This window comes from Musca domestica, unplaced genomic scaffold, assembly GCF_030504385.1.
Source record: "Musca domestica strain aabys unplaced genomic scaffold, Musca_domestica.polishedcontigs.V.1.1 32, whole genome shotgun sequence".
NCBI lineage: Eukaryota > Metazoa > Arthropoda > Insecta > Diptera > Muscidae > Musca > Musca domestica.
Genome location: NW_026712311.1, coordinates 8367065 through 8380623, shown reverse-complemented (window position 1 = coordinate 8380623; position 13559 = coordinate 8367065). Strand labels below are relative to the sequence as shown.

The 13559-nt window shown below is 34.4% G+C and overlaps 1 protein-coding gene across 1 annotated transcript; it reads right to left on the bottom strand.

Annotated features, from left to right (window-relative positions):
• Nucleotides 1-2677: 2677 nt before the first annotated feature.
• On the bottom strand, nt 2678-7292 carry LOC101899903 (uncharacterized). The gene is made up of 3 exons (XM_005177361.4): nt 7018-7292; nt 3279-3625; nt 2678-3203 (listed from the first exon to the last, which is right to left on the bottom strand). Exons 1-3 carry the CDS (start codon nt 7041-7043, stop codon nt 3046-3048), a joined length of 531 nt encoding a protein of 176 aa, XP_005177418.1. The 5' UTR covers nt 7044-7292; the 3' UTR covers nt 2678-3045.
• Nucleotides 7293-13559: the final 6267 nt, after the last annotated feature.

Genomic DNA, 13559 nt, shown 5'->3' with positions numbered 1-13559 from the left:
TTTTCGACTACGTATTTTTTGTAATAGATATGAAAAAGCAGGGTGCTCTGGAATAATACACATTTTTTGAATTTACGAGCTACCCGGTCAAAAGAAATAAAAGCGTCAGTTGAAATGGTTGAAGTAAAACGATTATTTGTTTAATTAAATATTGAAATATGTTAAGTTCTGGCAATTTTTTAACTGAGGATGAAGATGAGTATATTCAAAATGATTTAAAATTGAGGCGAAAAATAATGCGGGTTTGCTTACAGAGGGAAGCGTACAGACATCCTGGATGACCACACCCTGCTTCTGTTGCGTATTTCGGTGTAGTCTGTTTACCCTTGGAAAAGTCAGTGTGCAGGGATTGTAATTTTCTTTGTCTTCACTAATTTCAAACCCTCCAAACAGTTCCTCTTCAGTCTCCAGATCACCAGGACGCTGTTGAATTCCAATTGTTTTTTTTCCTGCATTTACAATTGTCTCTAATTGTAACAATCGTGATGCTGCTTCCCCCGTGTCGCTTAAAATGAACTGCTTGAAGGGGCTTCATCTGTAGCACGACATTCTACCTTGGTATGAACTAACTTTTTCCTCAATTTGAATTTGTAGTCGGTCCAGACTTTTATCCAGTCCTCGACTGTTCGAACCGGCGGTCCTAGGATATTGAGTTTTGCACCATTCTTCTTTGATGTTAATTTTTTTCAAGCCATTGCTGTAACCTCTAGAAAAATTTCGATTAACTGGCAAGATCTGGATCATTTCGTCAAATTGTTTCTTTGTTCTGACTATAAATATAGAAAAAGATGTACATACAAATATTTTTGTAATGTTGATACATACTTCTTCTTAAAATCCATTTTGTATATTACTTATTCTTTTGTAATGTCAATATGGATAAACTTTTGTGTGGTGTCGGCAACAAAATCTCTAACGACTATTTTTGCAGTGTTTGTCGAATAAGAACGCGTCTTGTGGTACGAAAATTGTAACAGAATTTCATACAGAGTTGTAATTTCTCGCATACGACACACATAATACCAATTAGTCGTTACGACGCATCAACTTGCAATTTTCGGTACGACTACGCCAGCCGTAATAAGGGTGATTAATATACAATTAAAATAATATAAATGATAATTTAAATAATATTACTGACATTTTGGGGGCACAATAAAGCCATACTTTCTCGTAACACGTTAACTTTTCAGTACCAATAATCTTTAAATAATTTCTTTATATTTGATCATCAGCACCTTTCGAGAAAACAACAAAACGAGCATATTTTAAATCTGAAATTAAAGTGTAACATATTATATATTAATTATTATATGAACATTTATTTTTGTTAGCTTGCCCATCTATCAACAATTGCCCTAAAAAAATTGTGAAAACTTCTACCGTTTAATCAACATTTTTGTCGCATGCGATTTTTTCTTTTGAAACAAGTTTTGAATATTGCGTCGCACATGTGTTGGAATGATTCATAGCTTGCTAGGTGAATCACACAAGCTTTTATACAAAAGCTTTTTTGATTTTGTAAAAGATGCAATGAAATATTCATTGAATATTTATCGCAGTTGTATTTTTAACATATATGATGTGTCGCGCGTACTACGCCACACAAGAGTGGTGAAAACTTTTTAAAATTTACTTAGGTCATCAACAAAGAATGTTGGAATCTCGAATGTTGGAATCTCGACCCATTAATCTGTTACAAAAACTAATTGAGCATTTTTGAAATGAATATAAAAAAGTATTTAACCACGTTATTTATCATTAATTTATATGTTCAGCCCGCCTATCCTGAATAAAATATCGGAACTTGAATTTTCCTAGATACGAATTATTTTCGATACACGAACAGCCCTTCTGTACTTAAATCGTGTACACAATTCATTCGTACTTTTCTTCTCGCAACTAGCCTACTTTCTATTTAAAATAAAAAAAAAATCCATTCTTCAAATGTTTTATTTTTTGTTCAATCGAATGTATTTTATTGAATGTTTTGTTGTTCTTGTTTAAATATACTTTTTGTTACGGTTTTTTACAACTTTTAGCCTTTTACTTCTTGTCTGGTATAGGTAGTGTTGTTGTATCAACTGATGATGTGTCGGTTGTGTGTTCTTTCATATTTGTCTATCAATTATTATTCATCAATGTAGTAAAATATATAAATGAGGATCGCCCCGTGAAGTTAAAAAATAAACTTAAAAGAAATTCGCAGTTTGAATGTAGATATGGTAAAGAGAAGTGGGGGGTAGGTTTTGGCAGGGGACATCATATAACTTAAAGTATACATTTACGCATAAAATTATAGTACATTTCGTTTGTGATCATGGAATTGTAAATTCAACCAGTATACTACATACCCCATTTATTTCACCACCTGAAGAAAGAAATGCTTAGCAAAATATCTCCAAGTGGTGGAATAATGGTGCGACCATTGTGCCATGGGAAAAATGAATATCTTTCTTCTTTGTATGGTATGACGCAAAAGAATTGTGGTATTATACACAAATCGACGATGGTATGAATTTTTGTGGTGGCTACATGACCAGTCAAAAACAAAAATTAAACAATGGATACATTTATTCTATCCCTTCAAGTGTTTTTGTTGCTGTGAATGTTTGTTGTTTTTTGTGATCTGGATCTCTAAAAAAAAAAAATAATTCAATACAAGACTTGGTACAAATGTATTTAAAATTTTGTTTTATATTTTTTGTTTTAAATGTCTATAAAAATCATTTTGAAATGTCTTGAAATTGTTTTGTTGTTGTATTTTACGAGGGGGTGGTCAAATTCACCACATCATACAATTGTTTGTTGTTGTTGAATGGTTGGTGTTTTTTTGCTTTTCTTCTTTTGTTTTGTAGGTAGTTTACAGAGGTTTTCATCTTTCCGTTTGTGATTTTTTTCTCGTTTTTGTAGGATTTGTTTTCTTAAGTTTTCATTTTTTTAATGTTAATGTAAGTAAATTATTAGAATTAGTTTTGTGTGTTATTTTTAATATATATTATATATAGTAGAGGGTAGGTTGTTGTGTGTTTTGATGGAGATTAATTAAGCCGCTACTTCTGAAGCCTCCGCACCATTTTGGACTTCTTCTTTTGAAGTTTCTTCCAACTTGGCCTTCTTTTCGGGTGTCACTTCAGCAGCTTCGTCTGTTTTGGCTTCACCCTCGGTGACTTTCCTTTTGACAGCTTCAGCAGGAGCAGAGTCTACAACAAAAATTAAAATAGAAAATATTGTTAAAAATATTTGACTTGTTTTTTTTTCGGAGTTAGTTTATTTACCTGTAGAATCGCCATTGGCAGTTTCTTCTACACCATTTTCTTCAGCAGCTGGCGCTGATTCTTCAGTAGCGGCAGCGGGAGTTTTTTCGGCTTCAGCGGCAGCAGCACCGTCAGTTTCTGTGGCAGCAGCTTCACTATCACCATTTTCCTTTGCCTTTTCGCTGCTTTCGGCGGCAGCGGCTTCACCATTTTCAGTGGTGGTTGCTTCTTCACCCTCTTTTTTGTCGGTGGCAGCAGCTTCTTTTTTGTCGGCAGCATCTGTTTTGTCAGCAGCAACTTCCTTTTCTGCTACATCCTTTTTGCCAGCATCAACTTCCTCTACTACCTTCTCGACAACGGGGGTTTCGCTGCAAAATTTAGTAAAAAAAATGTGATTTTTATTAGCGCTCAACAAATCAATTAAAAATGCTTAAACAAGTCACCTTATCTAAATACTAATTAAACATTAAAAATTTATTATTTTTTGTAGATCACTTGTGATTGATGAAAACTGTGACTCACACACACCAAAATTTTTCGAACCACAGGGAACCAGTTGTCGTAAAGTTAAATTGGTTTATTCACAAAATTACTTATTGAATTTGAAACACTTTTGCCGAAAAAAAACCAAATTGTGCATGCACGTCAACAATATTATAAAAAACTGATCTTTCTTTGTACACTGGACCTCTCCGAGTGATTAATTAGGTGAGGAATCAGAATAATTGTATTGACATAGGCCCCCCTTTCATAAATCAATCACTGATTGATTCTGTATGGAAGCATGTACGTTTTTACTGCGCAATACTACATAGCTCATAATTCGGACTCGCATAAATGGTTATGACATGGGGAAAATGTTACTCATATTACAGGATTTTTACAATGACCAAAAAAATGTATTATTCTGCTAAATATAATCAAGATGTCTTTTCGCGCTTGCCGTCTTTTAACCGTCTCTGACATTTGATTTTCACAACTTATCGAAACTCGATTACTAACACCAAGGAAAATATCGACATTACCTGCCATGCTGTCAATGTAATCTTCCATTACATTACCTTCTGCCTATAGACCTCTCCAGAGTAAAAACTTTCTCTCGTCTCTATACAATAACCAGAGATACCTTATTTAACTCTCATAATAATTAATGTTTTTAGTTCAAGTACTTACAACAACGACACAAAGATAAAGAGAAGCCGGCATATAATGTTGTTTTTGCCCTAAGGTCACGCACCTAAACATGAGGAAATTGTGTTAACCACAGAGAAGATATGTGTGTTCCTCATTTACCATGGAATTACACATCACGGCCACTGACAAACAGCAACACCACCACTAAAAATAGACACACACTCAACACATCTGCCGCTCTAAAAATTTTGTATTTTACGACTTTTTATTCCTGACAGCTTTTGTTATTTTTTTGCCATTGTATTGTTTAACGTCTCTTTTTCTCTCTTTGCCTCCCCCCTAAATAAACTAATCATCCATCAACACATTTTCTTCCAGTTGCTTCTCTCACCACACATTATATTATGCCGCCTGCCTTTTGTTACTGCAGAAACATGTGTATTTCTGTTGAACAACGACACAACAAAGAAGAATGAAAAACACGATAAAGAAGCCAAAGAACAAGACAAATGCCAAATGAGCAAAACACACATTGCGAAAATTATAGAGGAAGCGTACAGGGGGAGATAAGCAAGCAAACACACCAAAAGCATTGTTGTTGATGATGGTGTTTGTTCTTCTTCGACCACTCTGCTTCTCTCAACAACACTCCATTTTCTCTTCTTCTTCCTCTTCTTGCTATTCTATCAACAACAGCAGCAAACAAGGTGAGATGTATGAGGGGAACCAACAACAATCGTGTCATGGCTTTGGTGTTGGCAAAAAAGAGATGCAAATATGCACACAAAGGTTTTTGCGCGCCTTTTGCATTCCTGCTTTGAAAGTAGCAAGAAAAAAGAAGACGGAGAGAAGCAAATTGGGTAAATATAAGCCCCTCTCAACAGAAATACATAAAAATGTTAACACACGATGGAAAAAATAACGGACATTTGAGGAACGCTTTACTTGATACCGGCAGAGAAACGAAACACCGACAAAATTATAGAGCAGCTTATACTAACTGCCAAAATGAAAAATGGTGTGCTTTGCAAGTTGAACTAGAAAAAGCCGACGAACCTCATACTTTATGCGTACCTCAATTATGTACCGAAAACCTTCGTTTTGAAAGATGATCGTGGTGATAACACGAATAGACAAGACAAAAAATATGACAAATAATAGATACAAAAAAGAACTCAAATAATGTGCTAATAAAACAAGACCTAAGCACTCCAACAACAAATTAATATAGAGCGACGACATTTTTTGAAGGTAGAAACACCATCGAAAACGTGTTTCAAAGCTTTGGGAAACAAAGACGCAAAAAAGAAAAAGTGGGAAGAAAACAAGAAATGGCATCACCAACAAAATAAATTAAAATTCCCTCAAAAATTTACATATGCCCCCTCTTACATTTTACGCGACCCCTAAAAAAAAAAGAGGGAAATTATTTTGCAAGAAAAATGTAAATCGTTCGTAATGAGAACAGAAATCAAATCAATTAGCGTTTAGCCAGCCTGTTTTTTTGTGTGCATCTAGATTTACATATAGACACACTCAAATGGGGGGAAAAACAAAATAAAATATGCAATTAGATTGAATTTATTGGAAAATTTGGCAATGAATCACAGCAAAAGGTAGTGAAAAAATAAATGAAACGAAAATTACAAAGACAACACGCAAACAATTCGTCTAGAGAAACGAGACCTACATGATACACAATTCAATCAATTTCAAATACTGTTTTCCTATAAACATTTTTCTTCTTTAACCGGCATAGAAAAGCCGGAAGACAAGCGAGTAAATTATGCTCAAACAACATAAAATGTCTATACACATTGTTACTCTTTTCTGAGGCATGAATATATATGGTTGTTGGTTGGTTGGTTAACTTGACTTGATGCTACCAAAGCGTATACCCTACACACCGCGCCAAAACCTACCAACCTCATCTTCTTTATCACCCTGAGCCAAACTCACTTCACAAACCACGATGTATACCAGTTGGTTGGTCTGTCTGTCTGTCGGTCGGTCTCCTTACAATCCCAGCGTACATACTTTTTCCCATTATACAAACAACAACCGACGCTGCTCTGAACGGTGGTGGTGGTGGTGATGATGATGATGGCGGCGGCAATGGCTACGCCGGCAGCAGTAACAAATGCGAACACACATACACAAACACCGCAAAAATAACGAAGCTTGGCGTCTTTTTTAATTTCGAAGAAATATTTTATAACGCAAGTGTTTTCAAATGCCGCTTCATTTTAACGTCACATTGTTGTTGTTGTACATAAATAAAATCACCAACAACACGAAGGCAAAAAGGTAGACTGAAACAACTATAGCCGCTACGAGACATGAAAACTTTGGTGCCGGGCTAAGCACACACAAGAGGAAATAAGACAGCAACTTTAACCACTAAGCAAGGGACGCCGTGCATTTTTTTTTCGCAAATGCCGCTGTTTTGTGATACAGACAAAATTTCAAAATGAAAATTTTTCCTTCAGACCGACCGAACACATTTTCTAAACTTTTCTCGAGTATTTTCAACAATTTTTGTTAAATACATTTTCCAAAATGCAAAACTTTGACAATTTTTTACTTTTTCTCTGCTGAATTTGGCAAAATTTCATTTCATACTCACTTCTTTTCTACAGCAACATCAGCCATTTTGTTGGAAGTTTGGGGTTTTATTTAAAAACTGGTTTAAAAAACTTTTAAAATTGCTTGGTTTTTAAGAAATTTGTATTTTATTAATAAATAAAACACAAATCTAGTCACTTATATAGAAAAAAACTTTAGCACAATGTACAGTTAAAAAAAGAGACTTTTATTCAACTTAAACTTTTTCTACTTTTTAACACTGGCCACTGCACACGTCTGCTCTGCTTCGCTGTTAATGAACGTCTGCTCGTTGTGATTTTCTCACACAACTCATGAAGCCAATTTTAAAATGAGGAATTCGCTGATTCCTTCATTTCCCTCTCTTTCTTGTCTTCAATTCGTCCATTTTCTTCTCTTTCTTGACTGATTCTCCATCATTCTCTCTCTTTCTTTGAGGGTTGCCAGGCAATATGTTCGTTGTGTTCGGCAAGTCGTTTTCGTTGAGTTTCGTTCGGTCAATGGCAACGTCTGCAATGGCAATACGTTTTCACATTTACTTCCCCTATCGCTGTACTCTTCCCACCAACTCAGTTGCTTTTGGCTTACCTTTTCTGCTCATTATTCAGGTAGATAAATACTTAAGTTGTAACGTATTGTCGTATTGTATTAGATGCGAAATAATTACGTGAAATGACTAAATTTTACAATGAGATACAACAAATGACACATTTATTTCTGTAGGCATGTACATACATATTCACATGTTCTATACACATAACCTCTAAAGGCCAGGGAATACCTACCTATAGGTGTATTGTTTTAAATTGAATTTGCATGAATCAACGCAACTGAATCGCTAGAATTTTGCCATAAAAAATGTAAAACACACTAGAGGATATACATAACAATGTTTATGTCATTTTATAGTAATTCAATTTATATTTTAAGCTTGCATATTTTACTTGATAGTAAAAATAGAGCGATGACATTTTACTTTTGTCTGTCGTATCTTAAAGCACGTTTACATTTTACCAGATTTAAGTGGAAAGCTTTAGTTTAAATAATTTGATTGTTTATAGTGCATTTATATTGTTAAAGATTAAACCGCTTACCTATAGTTTTTTTGTCCTAATATTAACACTGGTGTACATACATGGCGCCCACTATTATTTTATGTGATATTTACATTAGAGCAAATTTAATCTGCTGTTCTTACAACATAATTTAAACTTTATGCCATGTTTATGTTAGAGCTTTTTGTAGGGTTAACATACTTTAAGAGGATTTATTTGAAGTATAAGTAATGGATATGACAATTTAAATCCAGTTGGCTAACCCCTTTGTTATGTAAACGTACAGTTAAACTTTCTACCAGACGATTAATTTTTTTTTGACCCTTCATTGTCAAATGTATATTTTGTAGTTCTTCCTTAAGTATGGGCGTGCGGCTGATAAGAAATTTAAATTTATTTTTGAACTAATATTTCTTAATTTTTACGCCTTTTTGAGGATATTAGTGGGTGAGCAAAATATTGGTTTGATAAGTCGGGTAAAACTTAATTATAGAATGGTTGAATTTGGGTTTGCTTAGGACAAGTATGAAGACAATATCACGCCTTGTAGCGGGTATTGTGAAGATTTTTTCAACATTTTTGTAAAATCTGTCACTCGTCGTACGAAAATAATATTAGATTTTATTTAAAAAATGACAAGGACGAGTTCGTCAGAAAAGGGTTGCCATATTAAATTTAGCAAATGAGTTTTCTTTTATTGTTTTGCCATGCGTTCTATTATTATGTTATCTATGTTTTAAGCTTTCATATTCTACTAACTAGTTATAAGCGAAAGGTGGCATTAATTTACAATTGCTCGTGTGTACCGAAGTTAAACTTAGATAATCGTAATGTTTACAAAGCGTTTACATTATTTAAGATAAACTACTGAAAACGTCATTATGTTACATTTTATGGAGATTTAAATGTCATATAATGTATACGGCGGGGTGACATGAAAAAAATGCAACCAACTTCAGAGTGTTGTCATTTCTAAGCCACTCCGACAGCTGTTAAAATTATCCCAGTGACAGCTCATTGTATTGTTTACAAGCCTACAAAAGCATTTTGGTGAGAATTTTCCAGAAAAAAAATTATTCGTGATGGAATTCAAGCGTGATAGTGCGATTTGGCTCGAAAACCACATGTGGCTATTGTTAGAGCACTCCAGCATTTAAATGTGAATAAATCTTTTGTGTCTCGTACCGTCGCTCGTTACCGTGATATTGGTAGCGCAGTCCGACGTCAAGGAAGTGGACGGAAGAAAACAACAACATCAGCAGAAATCGTTCGAAAAGTAAAGAAGCGACTTGATCGAAACCCAAAGAGGTCAGCTGAAAAAGTGTAGCTTCGGTTGGCCACCAGAATTCAAGCGCCGGCCATGGATGCTGTATTAAAGGCTTGGGCACGCAAACTTTCTGGCGGCAGACCTTGGAATGGTTACAAAATGAGGTTCCTCCCTTAATTTCCGGCGCACAATGGCCGCCAAAATCTCCGGATACCAATCCGATGGATTTTTGTGTCTGGACTATTTTGGAAAGTAAGGTTGGCCCTAAAAAATACCAAAGTGTCGATCACCTCAAGCAAGCGCTACCCCAGAACTACATTCGGGCAGCGTGTGACGCTTTCATTCCGCGTTTGAAGGCCATAATTCGTGCCAAAGGTGATCAATTCGAACAAATCTAAACTTATTCTAAAATTTGATGTTATTTCCGACATTTTTTGTTTTCATTCAAAAAAATTAAAAAATAAAATTAAAAATTATGGCGTTTGACTTTGTTGCATTTTTTTATCTCACCCTATATACCCTATATTTTCAGTTGATCGACGTTGTAATTCCAGAGGAGAAACATAGTTCAAGTTTGAACATATTCGTGCAATAGTTTAAATATTTTCCATACAAACAAATATAGGTATCTCACACAAAAGGAAGCAATGTTTATTTATTTTTTTGTTTGAGTCAGCATTTAAACTTTTTTTCTGAAATTAAGTCCTATTTTATAAAAAAATAAATAAATATGTAAGTATGTAGGTAGACTTTCTCTCCTACTGCATAGTTCTCTTTGACGCCTCTCGATAAAAAAGAAAACATTACTTCCTGCCTAGAGAGGCGAGGAAGTGAATCCTCAAATGTAATTAATCAGCTGTCATGTTTGCGATTTGGCTACGCATTCGTTGGTGGTTATATTTGTTCAAATGTGCATTTGCCTGATGCATGTATGTGTGTGTGTGAGAGTTTAATTGTGTGCCTGTGCTCCTCTGAAATGGGATGAAGATTTACAAAGGGATAGCAGCTGTTCTTTTCCGGCGATGGTGGTGGTGGTGGTGTATTTGTAAAGAGAGGCATTTTTATTGTACCTCTTAAAGTACAGTAACCGAAATGATCAGGGAGAAAAATACATACACATATATTACATACCTATTAAACAAAAGTATTTACACATTTTCTAAGTAAACAGCTGTAAAAAGGATTTGTGTCGCAAGCTGCAAAACGAAACCATTCTTCAATATCCTACCTGTTTTGTTGATAAACGATGTGCCTATATTTCTGCTTTCGCATTTATTTGAGTGTGTGGGTGAGAGATTGATGTTCCCGCCAACATTGGCTTCCTTTGGGGATTCGCAATTCCTTGAAATGACAATGATGTGACAGTTATGCATTTCTGTCAGCCTTCTCTGTTTTGACACATGTCATACACTTGTATGGCAAAGCTCTCTATTTCTCATGGGCCAGTCGAAAGCTTTAGCTATTCCGAATGTCCCACAAAGCTTTTTGTGTCACACTATTTTTGATGTAAGGACCGCAGGACATTCAGTCTTCTACGAGAAATAGCTTAGAAAACTATTGCGAAAAATAAATGACGGAAAATTAATACGGACAACGAAGACAAAATGAGAGAAGGGAAAGAAAAAACCTATAAAATACAATGAATTCACGGTTGCAACAAAAAAAGAAAAGAAACATACTAACACAGTGTAAATTAATAAATAACAAAGCGTTTTTAAATCCTAAACAAAAATGTCAACATCCAAATGCCTTTGAAGAAAAAAAATGTACACAGAAATGAATACAGAAGCAAGTGAATGATTGAAAAAAGCAATAACATAACATTACAAAAATAGTCCTTTCATTTTTTGCCATATACAAATGTGTATAATTCATATAGTATTCATAAATGTTTGGGTGATGAAGTAAAAAAAAAAGATATATTTGGAAACAAGTGTATCTTCTTGCTTTCCTAAGCGTTAAAAAGAAAAGTGCGATTAAATAGAAATCAAGTGTTTTCCAAAGGAAATCTCGACTATGCTAATCCTGTTTGTGCGTGTATCTCTATTTTGGCTATGATAATGATGCAGATGAGATATAGTGAAAAAGAAAACAACGATTTTTGAAGCTTCCAAAGTGTATAAATGTTTTGGTAGTTTAAAGTCCTTGCGGACATATTACCTATATTAATACATTACGGACTTAATATATTAAAACATTAGGGAATTCGAAAATTACTTCATTTAGCTGTCATCCATCCCTCCAGCAAATAGTAGCTTCAGTTTGGGATGTGTATATGCATTCAGCGACACCAACGAATTTTTACGACAGAACAATTGTAAAACTCCTTCTGTGTCAGAGATGGGAAGTTGTTAACACTAATGTTTTTATTATCTATGATATCAAGTCTCCAATAAAATGTACTTAGTAAATTCTTTTAGAGAATAACAAATATATAAGTAATCAGGTAGTATTATGCGATTCAGGGTGCATACAATTCAAACCCGCGAAAGATTAGCACAGAATAGATGTGTTTTTTTATTTTCCTCCCTTGACTAGCCATTGACTGAAAGGAATGTTGAAATTCATTGAATTTTTAATTTATTATAAAAGAAAAATTTCATGATAACATTTCATGATACCTTAAAAGGAGGTGTAATTATAAAATTATAACTGAAAATAAAAAAGTACGTTTCTTTACCTATAATTTATTTCTTTATTTTTCCTATTCTTTAACAATGTTCAATTGCCTTTCCTCATAAAATGTAGGCAGTGTAAACAAGTAAAAAGCTGTAAATTCTGCCGGGCCGAACATTGAATGCCCCCCACCATTTGGAACAAATTTGGCAATTTTCTGAAAAAAAAAATAAAATCCGTTAAAAAGTCTGTTAATATACCGCGTTTATACGACGACGCGAACCTGCATGGGTAACTTTTGTCATAAGCCATTACAAAATTCAAATGCGAAACTTGAAAAAACTTTCTGAAATCATCAAAATACCGAATATAGGGGGCCAATACCATTATATGGGGACTATACCAAAACTTGGACCTACACAGACAATTTTCTGTCATAGGCTGTAGTATCCATTACGAACTTCAAATACCAAATTTCAAACAATTCCGATGAAAAATATCGCTAAAATCATCAAAATATCGAATATCGGGAGAGACCATCATATGGGGGCTATACCAAAACGTGGACCTGCACTGACAATTTTCTGTCGTGGGCTTTAGTATCCACTACGAACTTCAAATACCAAATTTGAAACAATTCCGGTGAAAAATATCGCTAAAATCATCAAAATCCGAATATCGGGAGTACCGTTATATGGGTGCTAGACCAAAACCTGGAATGGCACAGATAATTTTCTGTCATAGGATGTAGTACCCATTACGAACTTCAAATACCAAATTTGAAACAATTCCACTGAATAATGTCGCTTAAATCACCAAAATACTGAAAATATGGGGGCATTACGAAGACGTGGACTTGCACAGATAATTTTTTGTCTTAGGCTGTAATATCCATTAGGAACTTCAAATACAAAATTTGAAACAATTCCGGTGAATAATGTCGTTACAATCATCAAAATACCGAATATTGGGAGGTACTATTATGTGGGGACTATACCAAAACGTGGACCTACATGGCCCATTTTTAATACCAAAAGTTCTACATAATATACATTTGTGTAAAATTTTATCAACCTACTTCATTTCGTTCGGAAGCTAGAGTGATTTCCACAGTCGGACGGACTAAATCGATATGGAATTTTATGCTGATCCAGAATATATGGGCTCTAAAATGTATGTTTTGAGGTGTTACAAACGGAATGACAAACTTAATATATTCTCCATACTATGGTGTAGGGTATAACAATTGTTAGGTTTTACATGCTCTTCTTAAAAGTTGTTCAAAAAAACTTCAGAATCGGCGATTTTAGAAAAAAAAGGTTGATAATAGGTGTGTACGATATACTTTCCCAATAACATACCCAGCAATTTGTAACGAGAATATTTTCTCTCTTGCAAAAAGTTATCGAATGCTTTACACTTTTTAGCTGTTAAAAAAAAACGAATATAAACTCGAAATTTTCGTACTGAAAAACTGTTACTTAACCGGAAAAATGCTTATCATCTATAAAATATGAAATTGTTGCCTAAAATATTTAAAAAGTTTCACATCACAGCAAGATGTCAATCAGCTTCTGATACTGAGTTTGCAAAGTCAACTGTCAAAATTGCTCGTTTGCTTGGTTA